The following is a 24,661-nucleotide window of genomic DNA, read 5'->3' on the forward strand; positions in this document are numbered from 1 at the left end:
GTGTGGCAAAAAAAAAAAAAAAAAAAGTAAATGAATAGTTTTACCCAGAACTGAGTCCAGCACGGAATTCCTAACCTGTTGAATTTCTCTACTTTCCTATGAATTTTATTTTCTGAAAAGTAATTAGTGTCATAATTAGCAATTAGTGTCAAAAGCTGGTGTCATAGCTCAAAGGTTGGAGTGCATGCTTTGCATGTAGGAGACTTGGTTTTGACCTGAAGCATTGACCCCTTTGATTATTATCCTTGTGACATAAAAATAACTAAAAAACTTGTTTTTCCAGATTGAGTACTTAAATCCAAAAAAGGAAGTTTGCTGTGGTATGAAATATTTATGACTTAACATTCTTTAGATTGGGCTTAGTTATAAATGGCTAATAAATGAAATATATTTATGGAAATCTAAGGTTAGGGTTAATTTTAAAACCGTGAAATTCTGCAGTGATTGTTATGTTTTGTATGTAGGTGTAAAGAAGACATTCCAGTGTGAGCTTTGCAGTTACACATGTCCACGGCGCTCAAATTTGGATCGTCACATGAAAAGTCACACTGATGAGAGACCACACAAGTGCCATCTTTGTGGTAGGGCATTCAGAACAGTCACCCTTCTGAGGAATCATCTTAACACACACACAGGTACTGGTTTAAAATATTGGTGGCTGGGGCCGGAGCAATAGCGCAGTGGCTAGAGCATTTGCTTTGCACGCAGCCGACTATCCCACAGAGTCTGTATTTCCCCAAGCCTGTCAGGAGTGATTTCTGAGCATAGAGCCCAGAGTAACCCTTTAGTGCCTCTGGGTGTGGCCCAAGAACAAACAAACAAATAAATAAAATATTGGGGGCTTCATTATATTGAAAATAAAATAAAAAAATAAAAATAAATTGAAAAGAAAGACTGAAACTTAGATTTAAAGTCTGGAGAACCGGGCCCCGAATGATAGCACAGCGGCGTTTGCCTTGCAAGCAGCCGATCCAGGACCAAAGGTGGTTGGTTCAAATCCCGGTGTCCCATATGGTCCCCCGTGCCTGCCAGGAGCTATTTCTGAGCAGACAGCCAGGAGTAACCCCTGAGCAATGCCGGGTGTGGCCCAAAAACCAAAAAAATAAATAAATAAATAAAGTCTGGAGAACTGAGTGAGGCTTTTGACTTTCACATCCTGGTTCAATTTCTGCCATCTTGTATGGTGCCCCAGACACCACAGAAGTGATCAAGTCCAGATCAAAGCCAAGTCTGACCCAAACCCACCCTCCCATCTCCAGTAAACAGAAAACATGGATTTTTTTTTTATTCTCTGAATTTACCTTCATGTTACTTCACTACTAGCTAATTTATTGTCCAAAAGGTCATCAAAGACTGCCCAGGAGCTTCTATAGGTTCTCTTTTGTGCTTCTTACACTTTGGTATTGTTGATTCATCTCAAGTGCTTATAGAACAGTTTGCTTTCCTGGACTCTACCTCATTTATTATGATTGTTAAAAATTATTTTTCATTTGTTAATTATTTGATGAGCATGATCAAGTGATGGGAGTTGACCTATAAGCTACATATTGTGTATTAATTTCCTGGGTAATGTATGATTTATATTAGTTACCATTTTTTTTATATTAAAAGGCAGCAGTGTAGAACCATATACAATATATAGTTCAGTGGGTGAGGAACTTGCCTTGCAAGCAGCCAACCTAGATTTGATCCCTGACACTGCATATGGTACCCTGAGAATCTCCAAGAATAAACCCTCTCTGTGGCCTAACCACCTCCCCACCCTACCCCCCCCAAAAAAGACAGCTAACTAGGTAATTCAAAGAAGCTAGGGGCCAAAGCGGTGGCACAAGCGGTAAGGCTCTGTGTGCGTGCTAGCCTAGGACAGACCGAGGTTCAATCTCCTAGTGTCCCATATGGTCCCCCAAGCTAAGGAGCGATTTCTGAGCACATAGCTGGAAACCTGAGTGTCACTGAGTGTGCGGTCCCCCCCCCCCCCCAAAAAAAAGTTAAGCTTAGGACCCGGAGAGATAACACAGCGGTGTTTGCCTTGCAAGCAGCCGCTCCAGAACCTAAGGTGGTTGGTTCGAATCCCGGTGTCCCATATGGTCCCCCGTGCCTGCCAGGAACTATTTCTGAGCAGACAGCCAGGAGTAACCCCTGAGCATCACCGGGTGTGACCCAAAAACCAAAAACCGAAAAAAAAAAAAAAAAAAGGTAAGCTTAATGTTTGGCACATATTTCTAATGTGGGTTTATTGTTCACAAGTTCATCAGGCAATGCCATAACTTTTTTGGGGGGGCCATACCCGTTTGGCTATGCGCTCAGAAATTGCCCCTGGCTTGGGGAGACCATATGGAACTCGGTCAGTCCTACACTAGCGCTTACCTCTAGCGCCACCTTCCCGGCCCCACAATGCCATAACTTTGGGAACTGCTTTTACACTAGCACAGTTAAGATGAGCTCATGCAACAGTGCTGGATTACACATTGAACTCTTAACTGTGCTCTTGATCTTGTTTTCATCTTATACATTTTACTTCCTAGGTACTCGTCCTCATAAGTGCCCAGACTGTGACATGGCCTTTGTAACTAGTGGAGAATTAGTGCGGCATCGTCGTTACAAACACACTCATGAGAAGCCATTTAAGTGTTCTATGTGTGACTATGCCAGTGTAGAAGTGAGTATTCAGCCTCTTGATTGTCTTTTCTTTTGTTTTGTGCTTGGAATTGAATTAAAGGCTTCACATATTCATGGCTAGGTCTCTGCCACTGCTTTACCTCCTCTACCATCTCTCTCTCTCTCTCTCTCTCTCTCTCTTCTCTCTCCTCTCTCTCTCTCTCTCCTCTCTCTCTCTCTCCCTCTCTCTCTCTCTCCCTCTCTCCCTCTCTCCCTCTCTCCCTCTCTCCCTCTCCCTCCCTCCCTCTCTCCCTCTCTCCCTCTCTCCCTCTCCCCTCCCCTCTCCCCCTCCCTCCCTCCCTCCCTCTCTCCCTCCCTCCCTCTCTCTCCCTCTCTCTCCCTGCCCTGATGCTGTACTATCGCTCTGGCCTGGCCCCTACCCATATTTTTTATGTTGGTTTTGTTTGAGGGGGGTGTTTCTTTTGGGCCATACCTGGTTGTGTTCAGGAGTTTACTTGTGGTCCTACATTCAAGAATCACCACTGGTGGGTTTCTGGGGACCTTATTTGGTTCTTGAGATCTATCCAGGTGAGCTGAGCTGCATGCAAGCAAGTGCCTTACTAACTATATTATCTGTTCTACCCTACATCTGTTCTTACTACTCTTTTAATTTTGTATTAGAAATTTTAGCTGGGGCCGGCGAGATGGCGCTAGAGGTAAGGTGTCTGCCTTGCAAGCGCTAGCCAAGGAAGGACCGAGGTTTGATCCCCCGGCGTCCCATATGGTCCCCCCAAGCCAGGGGGAATTTCTAGCGCTTAGCCAGGAGTAACCCCTGAGCATCAAACGGGTGTGGCCCGAAAAAAAAAAAAAGAAATTTTAGCTAATGGCATAAAATGATTAGTGGAAAAGTATAAATGTTCTTTCTCGGGGCGGGAGAGATAGCATAGAGGTGAGGCGTTTGTTTGCTCTTCATGCAGGAGGTCATCGATTGGAATCCCAGCACCCCATATGGTCCCCCGTGTCTGCCAGGAGCAATTTCTGAGCCTGGAGCCAGGAATAACCCCTGAGCACTGCCGGGTGTGACCCAAAAACCAAAAAAAAAAAAAAAAAAGTTCTTTCTCTCTCTCTCTCTTTTTTTTTTAATTTTGGTTTTCAGGCCACACCTGGTGGTACTCAGGTTACTCATGGCAGGTTCTGGGGGTACCAAGGATTGAACCTGGGTCGGCTGCATGCAAGGCAAAGCCCTATCTGCTGTGCTATAGCTCTGGACTCAAAAGTGTTCTTTTTTTTTTTTTTTTTTTTCCCTTTTGGGTTTTGGGTCACACCCGGCAGCGCTCAGGGGTTGCTCCTGGCTCTATGCTCAGAAATCGCTCAGGGACCATATGGGATGCCGGGATTCGAACCACCGTCCTTCTACATGCAAGGCAGAAGCCCCACCTCCATGCTATCTCTCTAGCCCCAAAAGTGGTTTTTTATTTTGTTTTGGGGGGGCATACCCAGTGACGCTCAGGAGTTAACCCTGGCTATGTGCTCAGAAATTGCTCCTGGCTTGGGGACCATATAGGATGCCACAGGATCGAACCGTGGTTTGTCCTAGGTTAGCCCTGTGCAAGGCAAATTACCGCTTGTACCACTGCTCTGGATCCAAAAAAGTGTTCTTTCTTGCAGACATACTTATTTGCTTTCTTAGGAAATCTACCAGAGCCAAGAGATAGTACAGTGGGTCAGGTATTTGCTTGCCTGGACTAGTCTGATTCCGGCTCCAGATTGCCAGAGCCTAACTGCCAGAGACCATCACCCTGCCTGAGGCGAGAAGGCGCAACTCTGACAGGAAAGGGTTTTTCTGGAGACCAGGTTTAATTGGGGGAACAGGCAGTGTAGGGACGTGAAGGGCCTTACAGACAACTGCTGGGCAGAGAGAGGGAGAGAGATAGAACTGAGGATGGGACCAGGGCAGGTATCAGCAATATAATCAGAGAAGAGCGAGAAAGGACAGAAGGGAGCTACAAGGTAGCAGAAACAGCGAGTTCAGCCAACAGTTTTACCAGCAAAGTCAGGGAAGTACAGCCAGTATCAGGGAGAAATTGCCAGGAGAAACAGCTTCCCCACACTTAAGCTGAGGCAGGGTTTATACCCCCATGACAGTTATTAGGGGGTCCTTTCTTAATGAACATTACAGGGTATGATCTAAAAGCAGAACAGAAAAATAAATAACATACACACTATATGGTAAAGGAAAGTGGAAAACTTGATATCATGGATGAGTGTCTAGGGGATGTCCCAAAGGAGTATAACAAATGTTTTGCATGCAGGAGTTCTAGGTTCAGTTCTAAAACTAAATGGTTTCCCAAGCATGCAACCAGGAGTAGCTCCTAAACACAGCTTGGTGTGGTTTAATAATCACCTTCAAGAAAAGGTTCTGTTGACAAAGGGAATACAACAGTAGAATTGATCCACAAAACTAAGTGGGGTGGTGGGTATGTTCTAAAAGGGAGGGACATTGAGAACAGGAGGTGAGGTATAGTGATGAGTGTGGTGTTGGATTATGTATGCACAAGCCATTAACTGTAAATCACTATAATTTTTTTATGATTAACTTTATATGAGACGTTTTAGTTTTGTTTTCTGGCCATACCCACCCAGCAGCAGTATCAGGGGTTCCTCCTGGCTCTGCACATAGGAATTACTCCTGGCGGGCTCCGGGGATCTTATGGGGTGCCAGGGGTCAAGCCTGGGATGGCAGCATGCAAAGCAAGTGCTCGACCCCATTGTGTTATCCCTCCAGCCCCTGGAGTAATTTCTGAGTTCAGAGCCAAGAGTAACCCAAATGCCACTGGTATGGTCCAAAAATAAATGAAAAAAGGATTTGGGGGCCGGAGAGATAGCGTGGAGGTAAGGCGTTTGTCTTTCATGCAGAAGGTCATCAGTTCGAATCCTGGCATCCCATATGGTCCCCCGTGCCTGCCAGGAGCAATTTCTGAGCATGGAGCCAGGAGTAACCCCTGAGCACTGCCGGGTGTGACCCAAAAACCACAAAAAGAAAGAAAAAAAAGAAAAAAGGATTTGAATAAAAGCATTAATTTGGTGGGGCCAAAAGATATTACAGTGGGGGCCCGGAGAGATAGCACAGCGGTGTTTGCCTTGCAAGCAGCCGATCCAGGACCAAAGGTGGTTGGTTCGAATCCCGGTGTCCCATATGGTCCCCCGTGCCTGCCAGGAGCTGTTTCTGAGCAGACAGCCAGGAGTAACTCTTGAGCAACGCTGGGTGTGGCCCAAAATAAAAAAATAAATAAATAAATAAAATAAAAAAATAAAAAAGATATTACAGTGGGAAAGGTAAGCACTTGTCTCGGATGTGGCCCACCTAGATTCAATTCCCAGTGTCATTCATATGGTCTCCCTAGTATCCCTAGGAGTGATCCCTGAGTATGACCCAAAACCAAAAGAAGGGGCTGGAAAGAGAACACAGTGGTAGGGTGTTTGCCTTGCACACAGCTGACCTAGAACAGACCCGGGTTTGATTCCCGGAATCCCATATTGGTCCCCACGCCTGCCAGGAGCAATTTCTGAGCACAGAGGCAGGAGAAAACCCTGAGTGCCATCTGGTGTGGTCCAAAAAGCCTACACCCCCACACACACCAAATAAGCAAGAAAAGTAGTAAATATAATAGGAGTGACACTTGCCTTGCACATGGCCAACTCCAGTTGATTACTTGGGACCCCATATGGTCCCCCAGCACCACTAGGAGTGACTCCTAAGCACAGGTAGGTATTGCCCGAAAGTCACTAATAATAGATAAGAATAAAAACAGCAGGGGCCGGGCGGTGGCGCAAGAGGTAAGGTGCCTGCCTTGCCTGCGCTGGCCTTGGACGGACCGCGGTTCGATCCCCCGGCGTCCCATATGGTCCCCCAAGCCAGGAGCAACTTCTGAGCGCATAGCCAGGAGTAACCCCTGAGCGTTACCGGGTGTGGCCCAAAAACCAAAAAAAAAAAAAAAAAAAAAAAAAAGAATAAAAACAGCAGATGGGCCCGAAGAGATAGCACAGCGGCGTTTGCCTTGCAAGCAGCCGATCCAGGACCAAAGGTGGTTGGTTCGAATCCCGGTGTCCCATATGGTCCCCCCGTGTCTGCCAGGAGCTATTTCTGAGCAGACAGCCAGGAGTAACTCCTGAGCAACACCAGGTGTGGCCCAAAAACCAAAAAAGAAAAAAAGAATAAAAACAGCAAACTGATTTTAATTCATCAATGTACCTACCTATCTTGTGTTCTTCCTCCTTGAATTATGATAGAATTTTAGAAACAAGGTTACAAATAAGGTAGGAAAATAAATAACACCTTTTCAGCTTAGAACATTTTGAACTTCAGATCCATGAAGCTGTGTTTTATTGACCCCTGTGTATTCCTTGCTGTCTTTACTAATAGAAGTGTAAAAGTTTCGGTTGCTTTTCTATTTCAGGTCAGCAAATTAAAACGTCACATTCGCTCTCATACTGGAGAACGTCCGTTCCAGTGCAGTTTGTGCAGTTATGCTAGCAGGGATACATACAAGTTGAAAAGGCACATGAGAACCCATTCAGGTAGGATTTCTTCCCTCCTGGTATTAATTTCAGCAGATCCTATGTGAAATACCCCCTGTCCCCTTTGCTTACTTGAGTGGAAATGAGTATTAAAGTAATGGTTGATAAATATTTCTCTGGCCTATCTTTTGATTCATTGTTCTTGAATGTACATTGGATAACGGGTTGGGATATTTGGTCAGCTGGAAACTCTGGCACAGAGGCAATACTCTCTAATGACATGAAAATTTTAATGTATGAAATTATTTTTAATTCAATTACATTTATTTTGTTTTTGGGATTATACCAGCAGCACCCAGGGTTTCTCCTGGCTCTGCACTCAGAAATTACTCATGGCAGGCTCAAGGGATCATATGGGATGCCAGAGGTCGAACTTGGGTCAGCCATTGCAAGTCAAATGCCCCACCTGCTGTGCTATTGCTCAGGCCCCTAATTATTAATTTTTAATTTTAATTTTAATCCATGTAATTAAAATTAAGAATTTTTACTGTTGCCTGGGTATGTTACTTAAATCCAACTTACTCAGTTTTCAGTTTTTCTAAAAATAAAACTGAAGCCTTTTCACTTTTTTATTTTAAGAAAGTTTTTATTTTAACTTATTTTAAAGATGTAAAGGGAGAGAAAGGGAGAAGTAATTGTTTGAGAGAGAGCACAGGCTTCATCTGAGTGGAATTAAGCAAACAAACAGTCATGTGAGATACATGTTTAAGAGATTAAATAGGTTTAAATGGCAAGCCCTGGATGTTCTCCTATTTACCAAAAAGCAGGCATTGCTATAGAAACTTTCCCCCCCTAATGTGAAGGACTTTGTAACAGCAGTTTAGTCCTCATTTCACATCTCTGACAATAAACCTGAGTCTAGGTGCTGGAGAGATCGTACAGCAGTAGGGTGTTTGCTCTTGCATGTGGCCGACCCAAAATGGAGCCAGTTGATTCCCAGCACCCCATATGGTCCCCCAGCCAGCCAGGGGTGATTTCTGAGTACAGAGCCAGGAGTAACCCCTGATAACAGCTGGCTGTGGCTCAAAAACCAATCAATCAATAAAGTTTAAAAAAAAATAAAAATAGGGGCCAGAGAGATAGCATGGAGGTAAGGCATTTGCCTGCATGCAGAAGATCAGTGGTTCTAATCCCAGCATCCCATATGGTCCCCCGAGACTCCTGGGAACGATTTCTGATCATAGTTGCCAGGTGTGACCCAAAAACCAAAATAAATAAATAAATAAAAATAAACCTGAGTCTAGGCCTTCCTGAGTAAAGGGTGTTGAATCTCAGCCTCAGCATTCTACCTCCTAAATACAGGTTAACAGTAGCACTTATTCATTTCATCTCATTTGTTCTATTTTCTTTTAAGGGGAAAAACCTTATGAATGTTATATTTGTCATGCTCGGTTTACCCAAAGTGGTACCATGAAGATGCACATTTTACAGAAGCACACAGAAAATGTGGCCAAATTTCACTGTCCCCACTGTGACACTGTCATAGCCCGAAAAAGTGATTTGGGTAAGTAAATTTATTAGTGGCCTCTCTGGAAAAAATATATTGGAGTGTGGGGCCAGAGTGATAGCACAGATAGGGCATTTGCCTTATGCATGGCCAACCCCAGGTTCTATCCCCAGCATCCCATATGGTCCCCTGAGCCTGCCAGGAGTAATTTCTGAGTGCAGAGCTAGGAGTAACCCTTGAGTTTCTTGGGTATTGCCCAAAAACCCAAGAACAAACGAAAACAATACACTGGAGAATTTGTGAAAATCAAATCATATTTTTGTATATGTGACTAGTCTTCCATTGTGTAGCTCTCTCTAAGTGAAGCCATGTGATTCTTTCTTGAATATAACTTAATTATAAATCGATGGGAACATGAGAAGAAATAGAGAATACCTGTAATTGGTAACCTTCATGTCTAATGCTGCAATTTCCTAGATAGGTTCAGGGCGCTAGTTCAGAGGGCTGGAGTACATATGCATTGCAAGCTAAAGACCCAGGTTCAACCTCTGTCACTGCCTGGTTCTCTGAGCACCACCTGGCATGATGCATAAAGTTCCCATATAGAGGTATGATGTGATATAGTCCAAACAGGTCAGCCCACTTGCCTGCATGATCTCACAAAAAACTTCTAAAGTTGTTTCTACTCTGAACTTTTTTCTTTGGAGTTAAGCTATTGTTGTTGTTGTTGTTGTTGTTGTTGTTGTTGTTGTTGTTGTTGTTACTATTGGGGGAGGGGACCCACACCCATCAGTACTCAAAGCTTCTTACTTTGCACTCAATATTATATGTGATGCTGGGGATCAAACCCAGGTCAACAGAGTACAAGGTAATGCTCTATCAGCTATATTATCTCTCAGTCCCCAGGACTTCATTTTTAGAACCATCTAACCACCTTTGTACCACTGTCCCTACTTTTTTGGTTTTTGAGCAACCTGGCGTTGCTCAGGGGTTACTCCTGGCTGTCTGCTCAGAAATAGCTCCTGGCAGGCAAGGGGGACCATATGGGACTCCAGGATTCGAACCAACCACCTTTGGTCCTGGATCGGCTGCTTGCAAGGCAAACGCCGCTGTGCTATCTCTCCAGGCCCCACTGTCCCTACTTTAAATTTATTGTCATTTCAAGTTTAGTTTATCTAAAACTGAAGGCCTAAAAAAATCTTTGTATATTCTACTCTGCGAAACAGCACAGCACACCACCGCATGCGCTTCTGCTCCTTTCTGTTTCTAGACAATGTAACAACTTTGTCTTCCAACCCAGAAACCTGGTGGAATGAATATTTGCCCTTCCTCTATATTTGTTAACTAAATGATTCAGAGATCTCTCATAGATTCTTTTTCTTTGCCATGTTCTTTAGCTTCCTATTTTAATATAGTCCTCAGCCTCTCCACATCTTTTTTGGGGGGGCAGGGGGTGCTGCGTTAAGGAGGGTGTTTTGAGCCACATCTGGTGGGGCTCAGAGCTTACTCCTGGCTTCATGCTCAGGGATCACTTCTTGTGGCCTTGGGGGAACCCTTTGGGGTTCCGGGGATCGAACTCTTGTCAGCCATGTGCAAGGCACTCTTAACTGCTTTACTATCTCTCCAGCTCCTGTCCTCATTCCTATTGATTCACTATTTGTACTGTGTTGACAGAATAATGACTGAGAAGCAGAAGTAATTTTATTTGTTGAAATGCTTGTGTTTTCACAAAATTGATCTTTGTGTTTTGCTTTCAGGTGTTCACTTGCGAAAGCAGCATTCCTATATTGAGCAAGGCAAGAAATGCCGATACTGCGATGCTGTATTTCATGAGCGCTATGCCCTCATCCAACATCAGAAGTCACACAAGAATGAGAAGCGCTTTAAGTGTGATCAGTGTGATTACGCTTGCAGACAGGTAGACTTTGGTAGTTAGAGAAAGTAGTTCATGGTACTTACAAGGCATCTAAGAGGTTTTATCAGATGATTTTATTGCTGCTGTTTTGAGTCCACACCTGCTGGCAGCGGGGGAGTGAGTGTTTGTCCCTGGGATCAAGTCTTGGAACCTTGAACACTTGTCATTTGAGCCACATCCCAAACTCCTCTTATCATGGGTAGATGATATTATAGTACCACTATCACCCCTCACCCCCTCAAAGGAATTAGGTGTGGGACTTTGAGAAGAAATGGATCTATCTCATCTTAGCACCTGCTTACATGTGATATAAAGAGGCCAAAGCGATAGTACAGTGGCTAAAGCATTTGTATTGTATGTGGCTGCCCCAGGTTCAGTCTCTGGCATCCTGATGATCTCCTGAGCACCTCCAGGAGTAATTCCTGAGCATTACTGAGTGTGGCTCAAAAAAAAAAAAAAAGTGTTGTAGAGGGGTCCATAAGAAACTAGAATCTCGGGCCCGGAGAGATAGCACAGCGGCGTTTGCCTTGCAAGCAGCCGATCCAGGACCAAAGGTGGTTGGTTCGAATCCCGGTGTCCCATATGGTCCCCCGTGCCTGCCAGGAGCTATTTCTGAGCAGACAGCCAGGAGTAACCCCTGAGAACTGCCGGGTGTGGCCCAAAAACCAAAAAAAAAAAAAAAAAGAAACTAGAATCTGTTCAAAGGCTTATTGAACCAGTTCTTCACATTCAAAATGGAGTAGCATTGCTCTTTTGACAAGCCATTTGACCTTAGAATCTAGGAGAGGGGCCAGAGAGATAGCATGGAGGTAGGGCATTTGCCTTGCATGCAGAAGGACAGTGGTTCAAATCCCGGCATCCCATATGGTCTTGCGTGCTGCCAGGTGTGACCCAAAAACAAACAAAAAAAAAAGAATCTAGGAAAAGAAGCCTCTCAGCCACATTGTGCAATTCTTAGGTAGCAGCATCCTGACAGACTAAAGAATGAGATTAAAGCCTTTCCCCCATCTTCACTTACTCCCTATTCCTCTTTTCCAGGAGAGACACATGATCATGCACAAACGAACCCACACAGGGGAGAAGCCTTATGCCTGCAGCCACTGCGACAAGACCTTCCGCCAGAAACAACTCCTTGACATGCACTTCAAACGTTACCATGATCCCAACTTCGTTCCTGCAGCCTTCGTATGTTCTAAGTGTGGGAAAACATTTACACGCCGGGTGAGTTACAGCTTATTACTAGTCTTAACAATTGTTTTTTGGTTTTGTCTGTTTGTTTTGTTTATTGGGTCACACCCAGCAATGCTCAGGGGCTACTCCTGGCTCTGCACTCAGAAATCGCTCCTGGCAGGCTTGGGGGACCATTTGGGATGCTGGGATTTGAACTACTAAGGCAAACGCTTTACCTCCATGCTATCTCTTTGGCCCTATTTTTCTATTTTTTTTTTATGTTTTGTTTTTTGCTTTTTGTTTGTTTGTTTTTGTTTTTCGGCCACACCCGTTTGATGCTCAGGGGTTACTCCTGGCTAAGTGCTCAGAAATTACCCCTGGCTTGGAGGGACCATGTGGGACACCGGGGGATCGAACTGCGGTCCTTCCTTGGCTAGCGCTTGCAAGGCAGACACCTTACCTCTAGCGCCACCTCACCAGCCCCTTGTTTTTATGTTTTTATGTCTTGTTTTGTGTTTTGGACCACAGTTGGTCTTGCTCAGGGTTTACTCTTGGCTGTACACTCAGGGATAATTCCTGGTGGTGCTCATGGACCATATAGAATACTAGGAATCAGACTTGAGTTGACCATGTGCAAGGCAATATCCCTAACCCATTATACCATCATTCTAGCCCCTGGTTTTTTGGGGGGTGTGGATGTGGGGGTTGTTCCCTGTGGTGCTCGGGACCATGCAAGTACAGGAATGAATCAGGGTCAGTTACATGCAATGCAAATACTTTTGTCCTGTATTATCTTGTGTGTCCCCTCCCCCCCCATTCCCATTGGTGGTGATTGAGGACTGTGTGGATGGGTCCTAGTGGTGCTTGAAATTTACTCTTGACTCTGTGCAGGATTGTGGTGTCAGGGATCAAATCCAGGTCAGCTACTTGCAAAGCATATACCTTACTGTATTCTCACTCCTGCCTACTACATTTGTACTATGGGGGTGGGTATCTTGAGTGTGCTCAGAGCTTACTCCTGATTCTGCATTCAGGGATAAGTCCTGGTGTCATTCAGGGGACTATATGTGCTCTGGGTATCAAGCACAGGTTGGCTGTGCAAAGCAAGTGCCCTACTTACTGTACTGCTCCAGCACCTATATCTGTGTTGTCTTAATACTATGTTCTTGATCTGATTTTCCATTCTGGAAAAGCCTGTGTTCTATACTGAGTATGTATCTCTCTCTTTTCCTCCTTTTATTTTCCAAATAAGCCTATTTTAAGAGATCAGAGAGTAAGATGCTTACGTTGCATGCAACTGATCTGGGTTTGATCCCAGCATCCCAATTGGTCCCCTGAGCACCACCATGAATGGCCCAAAAATTAAAAACAAGGAAAATTTTCTTTTACTTACACACACACATACATACACACACAAAATGAAAAACAAGGAAAATTTTCTCTCTCTCTCTCTCTCTCTCTCTCTTTCTCTTTCAATGAGAGGGTTGATAGTTCTCACCTGGATGGTTTTTTGTGTTTATTTTATTTTATTTTATTTTTTACTACTGAGCTCTTCTGCCTGGTGGGGAACTTCAGTTCTTTATTTTAGTTATTTGTTGTCAAGAATCAAACCCTGGGTCTTATGTATGTAATACCAGGACTCAGTAACTTTAAATAGGTTTGTCCTGAATCTTCCCTTGGGTTCTGGTTAGTGAAATCTGCTCCAGACAGGAGGCTACAGTTTCTTCCCTCCTGCTGCTACATGCAGGCTGCTGTGCTCCAAGAACAGTCTCATCTTGTGCAATCTCTCCCTCCTCCTACCCCGCTACCACTGACAGATTTGAGACCATCTCCTTTAGATGGAGTGCTCATGATGTACTTAGCAGATATGAGAACATTCAGGCTTAGTTTAGATAACTCCAAGTGTTTCATTAAACAAAGAAGGAATTTCAGTTTTGATGTGTGTGTGCACATCGGAAATCAAACCTAGGCTTCATATGTGAGGCATGTGTCTTACCTATCTCTGCCCTCCAGTACTGACTTTACTTCTTTATTAATATGAAAGAATTTTATTCCTTTTGTTAGAATACCATGGCAAGACATGCTGATAATTGTGCTGGTCCAGATGGTGTAGAAGGGGAAAATGGAGGGGAAACAAAGAAGAGCAAGCGTGGAAGAAAAAGAAAGATGCGTTCTAAAAAAGAAGATTCTTCCGACAGTGGTAAGTGATTTGTTTCTTGGTTTAGTTATACGTGGCAAATTATGGTGCCCAACTTTGAGTATAATTTCATGTAGATATGTTGAGATGTAGAGATAACCTCTTCATTCTTAATTTTCTTTAAATCTCTGACTTTCCTAATCAGTACACTTGTTTACATCAGCAGTTTTTTCCTGGTGCAGTTTTCCTTTTCTTTTTTTTTTCCTCATGACATTCCATTGCTTAATAATTTCTATTGTTGCATTTCATTATAACTAAAGCAAAATTAATATCTTTACTTAGTTTGCTAGATTTCTGATATTTATGGCCAGCAGAGTTTCTTTTCTATGTTCATAACTTTTATATTTAGGAAGCTTGTCTAGATCAAATCTAAGAACATAAAGAAAGTTATTTAAGCATCTTGACCAACTTCTGGTTTGATTGTCAGCCTAGCCTTTAGATGTATTGATCAAATCTAGAAAAGATCGACTTCCCTAACTAACTTAGTTGTTCCATTTGTAATTTTAAAACTACCTGTTTTCCCACCTTTGGATTGTCTCTTTTCCCCTCCAGCCCCATGTGGCTTTGACTTGGGGAGGGGGAACACCCAGCAATGATCTGGGGGAACTCTCATCTTGGTTGTCAGAGATTGTTCCTTGTGGTGTTCAATACCATATGATGCCAGGGATTCAACTCTGGCGTCTTGCATGCAAACCATGCAAGCTCTCGTGTCAAGTCTGCAGTTCTGGGATTTTATCTTTCAGGCATGATATCAAGACAGAAGAGATATATATTTGTGCTAGACTCTTGAGGAGTGAAAGAGACAAAGTGTTAGTTGATGTAGGAGTCACAATTATACAGATTTGTTTCAAATTGCTAAGTTGTGTACTGTAGATTGTTGGGCTGCTGGCACCAACCTAGAGGACTCATTTGTAACTATAGATTTGTTTTTTGTTTGGTTGGTTTTTTTGTTTTTTGTTTGTTTGTTTGTTTGTTTGTTGGGCCACACCCGGCAGTGCTCAGGGGTGACTCCTGGCTGTCTGCTCAGAAATAGCTCCTGGCAGGCACGGGGGACCATATGGGACACCGGGATTCGAACCAACCACTCTAGTCCTGGATCGGCTGCTTGCAAGGCAAACGCCACTGTGCTATCTCTCCAGGCCCGGTTGGTTTATTTTGATATGGTTTGAGGGCCATAGCTGGTAAATTTTAGGAATAATTCATGCTCAGGGGACCATTTGGTATTGGGAATCAAACACATTATGGAAATCATGTGCTCCCATTGAGATACTTCTCCAGCCCCAGGTTGAAGCTTTTTTGGAAAAGGCTTCAAAGAAATTTTGTTTTGGTGAATGTACTTTCCCAGAAACACCAAACTAGAGAAACTGTAGATGGTGCCCTATATGTTTATAATAATTTCTTGGTGCTTACCACCTATTTTGCTTGTTTGGTAAAAGTCACAGCGAAAGTATGACATTTTAAAGAATTGGATCTTCCCTGCCAAGAAATTCATCCTGTGTGCAGAACCAGGAGTAAGCCTTGAACAAGGTCAAAGAAAGACGAGCCATAGAAATAGTACAACAGAGCACTAACGTTGCACAAACGGGACTCAATCTACAGCATTTCATATGGTCGGTCCCTTGAGCCCACCAGGAATGATTTCTGAGTTCAGAGCCAGAAGTAACCCTTGAGTACAGCCAGAATTGAACATAGTGGGTTGAAGAGAGAGAGAGAATAGGAGGGTAGGCCACTATGGTGCCTCATCTGGTTCCCTGAGCACCTCCAGGGATCACTTCTGAGCACAGTACCAGGAATAGCTCCAAGTACTGTGAGGCTCAAAACAAACAACAAAGCCTTTTTTGGGGGTGGGGAGGACACTGACACTCCTGGCTGTGTGCTCAGAAATTGCGCCTGGCTCTGGGGACCATATGGGACGCCAGGGATCGAACCAGTGTCCATCCTGGATCAGCTGTGTGCAAAACAAATGCCCTACTACTGTGCTATCAATCCAGCCCCAAAAATATTTTTGGTTTTGAGATAAAATAGCTTTTTTTGTGTGTGTGTATGTGGTTTTTGGCCACACCCAGCAGTGCTCAGGGGTTACTCCTGGCTCTATGCTCAGAAATCGTTCCTGGCAGGCTCAGGGGACCATATGGGATGCCGGGATTCAAACCACCATCCTTCTGCATACAAGGCAAACGCCCTACCTCCAGGCTATCTCACCAGCCCCTTGAAGCAAAAATAGTTATACTGAAAAAAATTTTGTGAGAAATATGTGAGGAGAGAAAAAGAGAGGAATACATCTTCAAGAGAAAATGTGGAGTGAGGAACCGAAGAGATAGCGCAGCGGTAGGGAATTTACCTTGCATGCGGCCAACCCAAGATGGACCATGGTTCAATTCCCAGCATCTCATGGTTCCCCAAGCCTGCCATAAGTGATTTCTGAGTGCTGAGCCAGGAGTAACCCTTGAGCGCTGCTGGTGTAACCCAAAAACAGAACCAAAACAAAACAAAAATGTGGAGCCAAAACACTAGTATAGTGGGTAGGGCATTTGCCTTGTATATGGCTGACCCAGGTTCGATTACCCAAGTACCATCATGAGTAACTTCTCAGCACTGCCAGGTATGGCCCAAAAACAAAACAAAACAAAACAAAAAATATCTAATGGTGAGGCCGGCGAGGTGGCCCGCAGGGGTCTCAAACTCAATTTACCTGGGGGCCACAGGAGGCAAAGTCGGGGTGATCCTTGAGTGCAAAGTCAGTAGTAAGCCTTAACCATTGGGGGGTGTGACCCAAACAACTAAAACAAAACAAAACAAAAAAAGATTCCTCTAGGGCAGGGCCACAAAATGTTGTACGGAGGGCCGCAAATGGCCCACGGGCCGTGAGTTTGAGACCCCTGCGAGGTAAGGTGTCTGCCTTGCAAGCGCTAGGCAAGGAAAGATCGCGACCAAGGTTCAATCTCCCGGCGTCCCATGTGGTCCCCCCCAAGCCAGGGGCAATTTCTGAGCGCTTATCCAGGAGTAACCCCTGAGCATCAAACAGGTGTGGCCCGAAAAACAAAAAACAAAAAACAAAAAATCTAATGGAACCAAAGAGATGGTACAGAGGTTAAGGTGTTTGCCTTGCATACAGAGGTCTCCTGCACCATATGTGGTTCTTTGAGTACTACTGGGTGTTCAATAAATTATATTTGCTTAATTTTGTTTGTTTTGGGGCTATACCCGGCAACACTTGGCAAGCTAGGAGGACCATATGGGATGTCAAGGTCAAACGCTGGTCAGCTCCATGCAAGGCAAATGCCCTAACAGCTGTGCTATCGCTTTGGCTCTAAATTTGCTTGATTTTTTGTTTTGTTTTGGGGGGCCACACCTGGCGATGCTCAGGGGTTAATCCTGGCTATCTGCTCAAAAATAGCTCTTGGCAGGCAAGGGGACCATATGGAATGCCGAGATTCGAACCAACCACCTTAGGTCCTGGGTCGGCTGCTTCCAAGGCAAACACCCTGTGCTATCTCTCTGGCCCTTGATTTTTTTTTTTTTTTAAGAGAATCTTTGTGGAATCCCTTTGGGTACATCAGTTGATGACAAATGTTAGAGAAGGTCCATAAATGTTAGTAGGCCCCACAGATACCTTAAGTTCGGGGAATCTTCCAGTGTGCTTCATTGTGGAGTTTCTGAGTACTATAGATGTCCCATAACCTTTCTCATGGTGCTTCTGTTTTCAGTACTGTGGTTCATCCCTCAATAAGACCAGATCCACCATCTAACAGTATTTCACTAGGGGCATCTTGTCTCTGAAAAATTATTCATGGCTACTATAGGATTCCACAGTCCTTTATTTCACTAATGTACTGCTGGTTTATAAAGCACTGCTTGGTTCTGGGTTTCTTTTTTGTTTTGTTTTTTGGGCCACACCCAGCAGTGCTCAGGGGTTACTCCTGGCTGTCTGCTCAGAAATAGCTCCTGGCAGGCACGGGGGACTATAGGGGACACCGGGATTCGAACCAACCACCTTTGGTCCTGGATTGGCTGCTTGCAAGGCAAACGCCGCTGTGCTATCTCTCCAGGCCCTTGGTTCTGGGTTTCTTAGCCAGTTTTTGTTGTTGTTGTTGTTGTTATTGTTTTCATTTTTATTTTTTTGTCTGTTCCCAGAGAAATGTTGGCCTTCTATCCCATTGCTTACAGTGTTCTCTTCTGGAACTTTTGCCTATCGGTTATCTACAGAAGTTGACCAGCAGTCAACTACTTAAGGCTTTTTGGCAAAAATCTCTTCAAGTTAATAATCCTATGACTCTGTTAACCCTCATTGTGTATTGTTCCTTCTCTCCTTGTCCCCTCCCCCACATCTCACTAAATTTGTTTAATTTTCTAGGCATTGGTCCAACTTCAACAATAAGGAGCTTGAATAAGTAATAGGGAGGGAAGCATCTCATTCTTGACACACTGCCATGTACTTGGTGTGTTCCTCATATTTTCAGTTAGGAATTCTGTCACTTGAAAAATAAGGCATTTTGTCCTGAAGATCAGGCATTTATCCACAGGTTTCTAAATTTAAACCAGTGATTTCAGAGCGGGGAATGTATGTGACCTGTGCTGCTTGCTTAATAAAGGGGTAGGCAGGCAGGCATTATATATTTTGTGCCACGGCTATAAGTGGAGGCAATGAGCTCTTTGCTGACAGATATGGGCTACAAAACAACTGCAAACTGTAATGCAGTTAGAGGTTTATTTTTTTTCTTTTCTTTTTTTTTGGGGGTGGGGGCACACCCAGTGACAGGGGTTACTCCTGGCTGTTTGCTCAGAAATCACTCCTGGCAGGCATGGGGGACCATATGGGATGCTGGGATTTCAACCACAGTCTGTCCTGGATTGGCTGCTTGAAAGGCAAATGCCCTACTGCTGTGCTATCTCCCCTGCCCCTATATGGGGACCCACAAGCAGTGAGTGGCGCTCAAGGGTTATCGTATAAGACGACCCCCTAATTTTACAGCTAAAACATAGGTTTCCAGGGGTCTCAAACTCAATTTACCTGGGGGCCGCAGGAGGCAAAGTCGGGGTTATCCTTAAGTGCAAAGTCAGTAGTAAGCCTTGAACATTGGGGGGTGTGACTCAAACAACTAAAAAAAGAAAACAAAACAAAAAAGATTCCTCTAGGGCAGGGCCACAAAACGTTGTACGGAGGGCCGCAAACGGCCCGTGGGCCACTATTTTGAGACCCCTGGCAGGCCTATATTCGCTGTACAAAACAGAACATTCCTGTGCTGCAACTGTGAGTCAATCAGAACAAGCAAAGGTTCAAAGGTTATACTGTAATAGTCTTCCTCTCTTACTGGCCAATCTGAGCAGGCTTTTGACAGTGTAGATTCGGGTACAGAACATTGTATAATTTGCATGCATAAAAAGCCTGCTTGGATTGGCTGAGATAGAGAGGCGGTCCGAGCAGCCTTGCAGTGATTGGTGCAGGATAGAGTTGGAAAATTCGTTTCATAGCAATATCCAGACGATTTTTGTTTAGTGGCATATCAAAAGGTTTTTCGGGATATACTCGGCGTTTAAGACGACTCCCGATTTTCAGTTGACTTTTTTTCATTTCAAAAGTTGCCTTATATGCCGGAAAATACGGTTGTACTGACTCTGCACTCATGCATCATTTTCGGCAATTTTATGAGACTATATAGGATGCCAAGGATTAAACCCGGGTCACCTGCATACAAGGCAAGCACTCTAGCTGCTGTTCTATTATTCCTTTCCCTGGGTCAGTTGTTTGAATTTCACTTGCTGTGGCTTAGCTGTACCTCAAAAATCACCGAGCCTCTGAAATTTTCTCCAAAAAATAATGAAGCTTAACTGGAATCATGGAAAATTCTCTATTTAGGGGTCATACTTGGCGGTGCTCAGGGCTTACCCTTGGCTCTTTGTTCAGGGGTTACTCCTGGTGGTGCTTGGGGAATCATATGGGGTGTCAGGGATCAAATCTGACTCATCAAGTGCTAGGCAAACACCCTATCCCCTGTACTATTGCTCCAGTCCTAATGCAGAATTTATTTGACGTGTAATGTATATTGTAAATAAGTGCAAGTTATAGGGCTTGATTGGATGTGTTATCTGAATTCTCTTCTCACATCACTAATAAGTTGACATACTTTGGAGATAATTTATATGAGAGAGGAAGCTGAGGTAGTGTGGTCACTGCACTGTCCCAAGTCTGGGACTCTCAGCCTGTCCATATTTGTATAACAGTTAACTGATTATACTATTAGGGAGAAGGCAGAACAATTAAGAATGACCCTTAGGGGCCCGGAGAGATAGCACAGCTGCGTTTGCCTTGCAAGCAGCCGATCCAGGACCAAAGGTGATTGATTCGAATCCTGGTGTCCCATATGGTCCCCCGTGCCTGCCAGGAGCTATTTCTGAGCAGACAGCCAGGAGTAACCCCTGAGCACCGCCAGGTGTGGCCCAAAAACCAAGAAAAAAAAAAAAAAAAAAGAATGACCCTTAGAGGGTTTATGAAGATAGCTCAAGCATTAGAGCATTGGTGTAGCATGTTCAAGGCCAGCCATGGTACCACTTGGCACCCAGAGCACTAATGCTAAATAGGGGTGGCCCCTATTTAAAAAAGGGGGTACAGAGAGTACAGCCTTGCACGTGGGTTTAATCTCCTGTACCTGATATGGTCCCCTGATTCTGCCAAGAGGATACTTCAGTGCAGAGCAAGGCAGGAGTAAGCCCTGAGCTTCTAGGTATGGCCCAAAATAAAAATTTAATTTTAAGGGGAGGAGAGTAATAGTACAGTGGGTAAGGTGTTTGTCTTGCTCACAGCCAACCTGGGTTTGATCCCTGCATCATCCCGTATGGTTCCCCAAGCCTGCCAGGAGTAATTCCTGAGTACTGTCAGGTTTGGTTCTTGCACACAGCTGACCCAGGACAGACAGTGGTTCTAAGCTCGGCATTCCATATGGTCCCGCAAGCCCGAACTGACTCCTGAATGTCGCTGGGTTTAACCCAAAAAAAACAAAAATAAAATTCCATCCAGGGATTTTTTTGCACCCAGCTGAGTGTGCAAGCTCAGGTATGGGCCTCAGCAGCATATATGGTCCCTGAGTCCTAACAGGAATAAGCCCTGTGTCTATTGGGTGTGGCCTGAAAACCAAAAAAAAATACATAAAAATAAAACTCCCGGGGCCGGGCGGTGGCGCTGGAGGTAAGGTGCCTGCCTTACCTGCGCTAGCCTAGGAGACGGACCGCGGTTCGATCCCCCGGCGTCCCATATGGTCCCCCAAGCCAGGAGCGACTTCTGAGCGCATAGCCAGGAGTAACCCCTGAGCGTTACCGGGTGTGGCCCAAAAACCAAAAAAAAAAAAAAAAAAAAAATAAAACTCCCTTGTGACCTGAGCGATAGCACAGCAGTAGAGCATTTGCCTTGCATGCAGCAGACCCAGGACGGACCTAGGTTTGATTCCTGGCTCTGCGCTCAGAAATCTCTCCTGGCTTGGTGGACCATAGGGGACAGGGGGATTGAACCCAGGTCCCTCCTGGGTCAGCCGCATGCAAGGCAAACGCCCTACCGCTGCGCTATTCTGTCAGTGCCTGCCAGGGGCAATTTCTGAGCACAGACTCAGGAGTAACCTCTGAGTGCCACTGGATGTGGCCCCAAAATTAAAAATAAACAAACAAGATTGGAGCAATAGCACAGCAGTAGGGCATTTGCCTTGCACATGGCCAACCCAGGTTGGACCCCAGTTTGATTCCCGGCATCCCAAATGGCCCCTGAGCACCACTGGTGTGACCCAAAAACAATAAATAAAAATAAATAAATAAAACTCCTATCTAGGGGCTAGAGAGATAGCAGTGGTCAGGGCACTTCCTTTGCATGCAGCTGACCTACGTTCAATCTCTGGCAATTCATATGGTCCCCTGAACAGTTCCAGGAAGATCCTTGAATTTAGTGCTAGGATAACACCTGAGAACCTGTTACTGAGTATGTTTCCCCTCCCCAAAATATCCCTCATCTTTTTCTAAAACTGTTTCTCAAATCTTCCAGCCATGCTCCTTTCTGAGACCAACATTGTTTCTTTCCTGTGATTATTTTTTTCCCCTGCCATACCCCTAGTCTGGTGCAGTGGCCCTTATACAAGCAGTTGGGTTTTTTGGTGGGGCATATTCTGGGGGTCCACAGAGGGCCATATACTCCTGGTTGACAAAATGATCTAAAAGAACTTGCTGTGGACCTGAAAGAGAACAGTGGGTAAGGCACTTGTCTTACATACAGCCAATCTGGTTTCTGTCTCTGACACTGCATATGGTTCTCTTGGGGTTGGGGGGTGGCCACACCCAGCAGCACTCAGGGGTTACTTATCCTGGCTCTATGTGTAGAAATTGTTCCTGGCAGGCTTGGGGGACTATATGGAATACCAGGAATTGAACCTGGATCTGTCTCAGGTTCAGCCACATGCAAGGCAAACACCCTTCAGCTGTGCTATCGCTCTGGCCCCTGCATATGGCTTATTAAGTGTTAAAGCAATATAAGCCCTTAGCAACACTAAGTGTGTTCCTCCCTCAAAAAAAAAAAAAAAAATAGCAAAAACCAAGGAACTCTTGCTGTTTGGCCTAATAAAATACCTTGCTGTCTCTTGCTCCATAAGAATCATATTAGGGCCGGAGAGATAGCACAGTGGTAAGGCATTTGCCGCATGCAGCTGATTCGAACAGATGTGGTTTGAATCCCAGCATCCCATATGGTACCCCAAGCCTGCCAGGAGTGACTTCTGAGCACAAAGTTAGTAATAACCTCTGATAGCCATCGGGCGTGACTCATAAACAAAAGGTGGGGGGGGGGTTGCGGAGAGCTAGCATGGAGGTAAGGCACATGCCTTTCATGCAGAAGGACAGTGGTTCAAATCCCGGCATCCCATATAGTCCCCTGAGCCTGCCTGGAGCTATTTCTGAGTGTGGAGCCAGGAGTAACCCCTGAGAGCTGCCGGATGTTGCCCAAACCCCCCCCCCCCAAAAAAAAGAAACCTGTCTTCTTTACTTTAAGACAAACAGAGGATCACATCTTTCAGGGTCTCTCTGAGTCACATAAGGGCCTGCTTTTTTCTTTATATAAGAGGTGGCACAGGCATTTATTTTATTTTTAGTTTAGACATATTTATGTTTTTATTTAGATATATTATAGGATATAGTTGCCTCTTAGAATTTGGAACTACTCAGTATGTCATTGTCTTTCCTCAAAAAAAAGAAAAGCTAATTCATCTATAAAGTACAAACACTAGTATTCACTTTGTTTTATTAGTCATGCACAATATCATTTACTGTTAAATTTGATAGTAAAAATTCCAACAAGCATTTTTAAAGTGAGTCTTTAGTAATGGAAGACTTAATAGAGTATGTGATTGTCTCTCTTCCTTTTCTTCCACTCTTGTTCTATCTACCACCTGTTCTTCCTAATTTCATGAGAAGAAAATGCTGAGCCAGACCTGGATGACAATGAGGATGAGGAGGAGCCTGCTGTGGAAATTGAACCTGAGCCAGAGCTTCAGCCCGTGACCCCAGCCCCACCACCTGCCAAGAAGCGGAGAGGACGGCCCCCCGGCAGAACCAACCAGCCCAAACAGACCCAGCGTAAGTTGCTTAGCTCAGTGGGTTGGCATCATCCCCCAGCAGACTAGGGAGCCAGACGGGTCCTGTTCTTTGGGAAGATGGGGAACTAAGTCTGAGAACAAATCATAGTTGTGCTGAGAACAAATTCAGGAAGCCATATTTCATTCTTTATTAGGGAACGTCTGACAAAATTTGAAGTCCTGTTGCCCATCAGTCTAGTGAAATGGTGCATCTGTTCTGTGTATTCTGTTAATATAGGAGGATTTTATAGAACAGGCAAAATCGGGGCCGGGCGGTGGCGCTGGAGATAAGGTGCCTGCCTTGCCTGCGCTAGCTTAGGACGGACCGAGGTTCGATCCCCCGGCGCCCCATATGGTCCCCCAAGAAGCCAGGAGCAACTTCTGAGCGCATAGCCAGGAGAACCCCTGAGCGTCACAGGGTGTGGCCCAAAAAAAAAAAAAAAAAAAAAAAAAGAACAGGCAAAATCACAATCAGCTGGCAGGATTAACAATTTAGTAATGAGGGCCCGGAGAGATAGGACAGCGGTGTTTGCCTTGCAAGCAGCCGATCCAGGACCAAAGGTGGTTGGTTCGAATCCCGGTGTCCCATATGGTACCCCTGTGCCTGCCAGGAGCTATTTCTGAGCAGACAGCCAGAAGTAACCCCTGAGCACCGCCGGGTGTGGCCCAAAAACCAAAAAAAAAAAAACAAAAACAATTTAGTAATGAAATTGTGTGTCAGTCTGTCTTTTAGTTAAGCTACACCCTGCCAATGCTCAGGAATTACTCTTTTTTTTTTTTTTGGTTTTTGGGCCACACCTGGTGACGCTCAGGGGTTACTCCTGGCTATGCGCTCAGAAGTCGCTCCTGGCTTGGGAGACCATATGGGACGCCGGGGGATCGAACCTAGGTCCATCCTAGGCTAGCGCAGGCAAGGCAGGCACCTTACCTCTTGCGCCACCGCCCGGCCCAGGAATTACTCTTGACTGATTTAGGAAACCACATGAGCTGCCAGGGATTAAACAATCACCCTACCCACTCCAGCCCCAGCTATGAACTTTTACATACCAGTTCTGGGGGTGGGTTCATACCCAGCTGTACTAGACTACTCTAGACTCCTGGCAGTACATAAAGGATCTGTGATGTTAGACATTAAGCTAGGTCTCTTACGTACA

At 44.8% G+C, this 24,661-nt stretch overlaps 1 protein-coding gene across 1 annotated transcript in view; it reads left to right on the plus strand.

The window, feature by feature from the left end:
• The window catches only part of CTCF (CCCTC-binding factor), a 75,688-nt gene that overhangs the window by 47,960 nt on the left and 3,067 nt on the right, over positions 1-24,661 (plus strand). The window contains exons 4-11 of the mRNA XM_049786368.1: positions 465-635; positions 2,526-2,659; positions 7,056-7,176; positions 8,531-8,680; positions 10,381-10,541; positions 11,577-11,759; positions 13,773-13,908; positions 23,347-23,508. Coding sequence (XP_049642325.1) covers positions 465-635; positions 2,526-2,659; positions 7,056-7,176; positions 8,531-8,680; positions 10,381-10,541; positions 11,577-11,759; positions 13,773-13,908; positions 23,347-23,508 — 1,218 coding nt within the window. The remainder of the gene's footprint in view (positions 1-464; positions 636-2,525; positions 2,660-7,055; positions 7,177-8,530; positions 8,681-10,380; positions 10,542-11,576; positions 11,760-13,772; positions 13,909-23,346; positions 23,509-24,661) is intronic.

The sequence above is a fragment of the Suncus etruscus genome, chromosome 14 (assembly GCF_024139225.1).
Source record: "Suncus etruscus isolate mSunEtr1 chromosome 14, mSunEtr1.pri.cur, whole genome shotgun sequence".
NCBI classification, from domain to species: Eukaryota; Metazoa; Chordata; class Mammalia; order Eulipotyphla; family Soricidae; genus Suncus; species Suncus etruscus.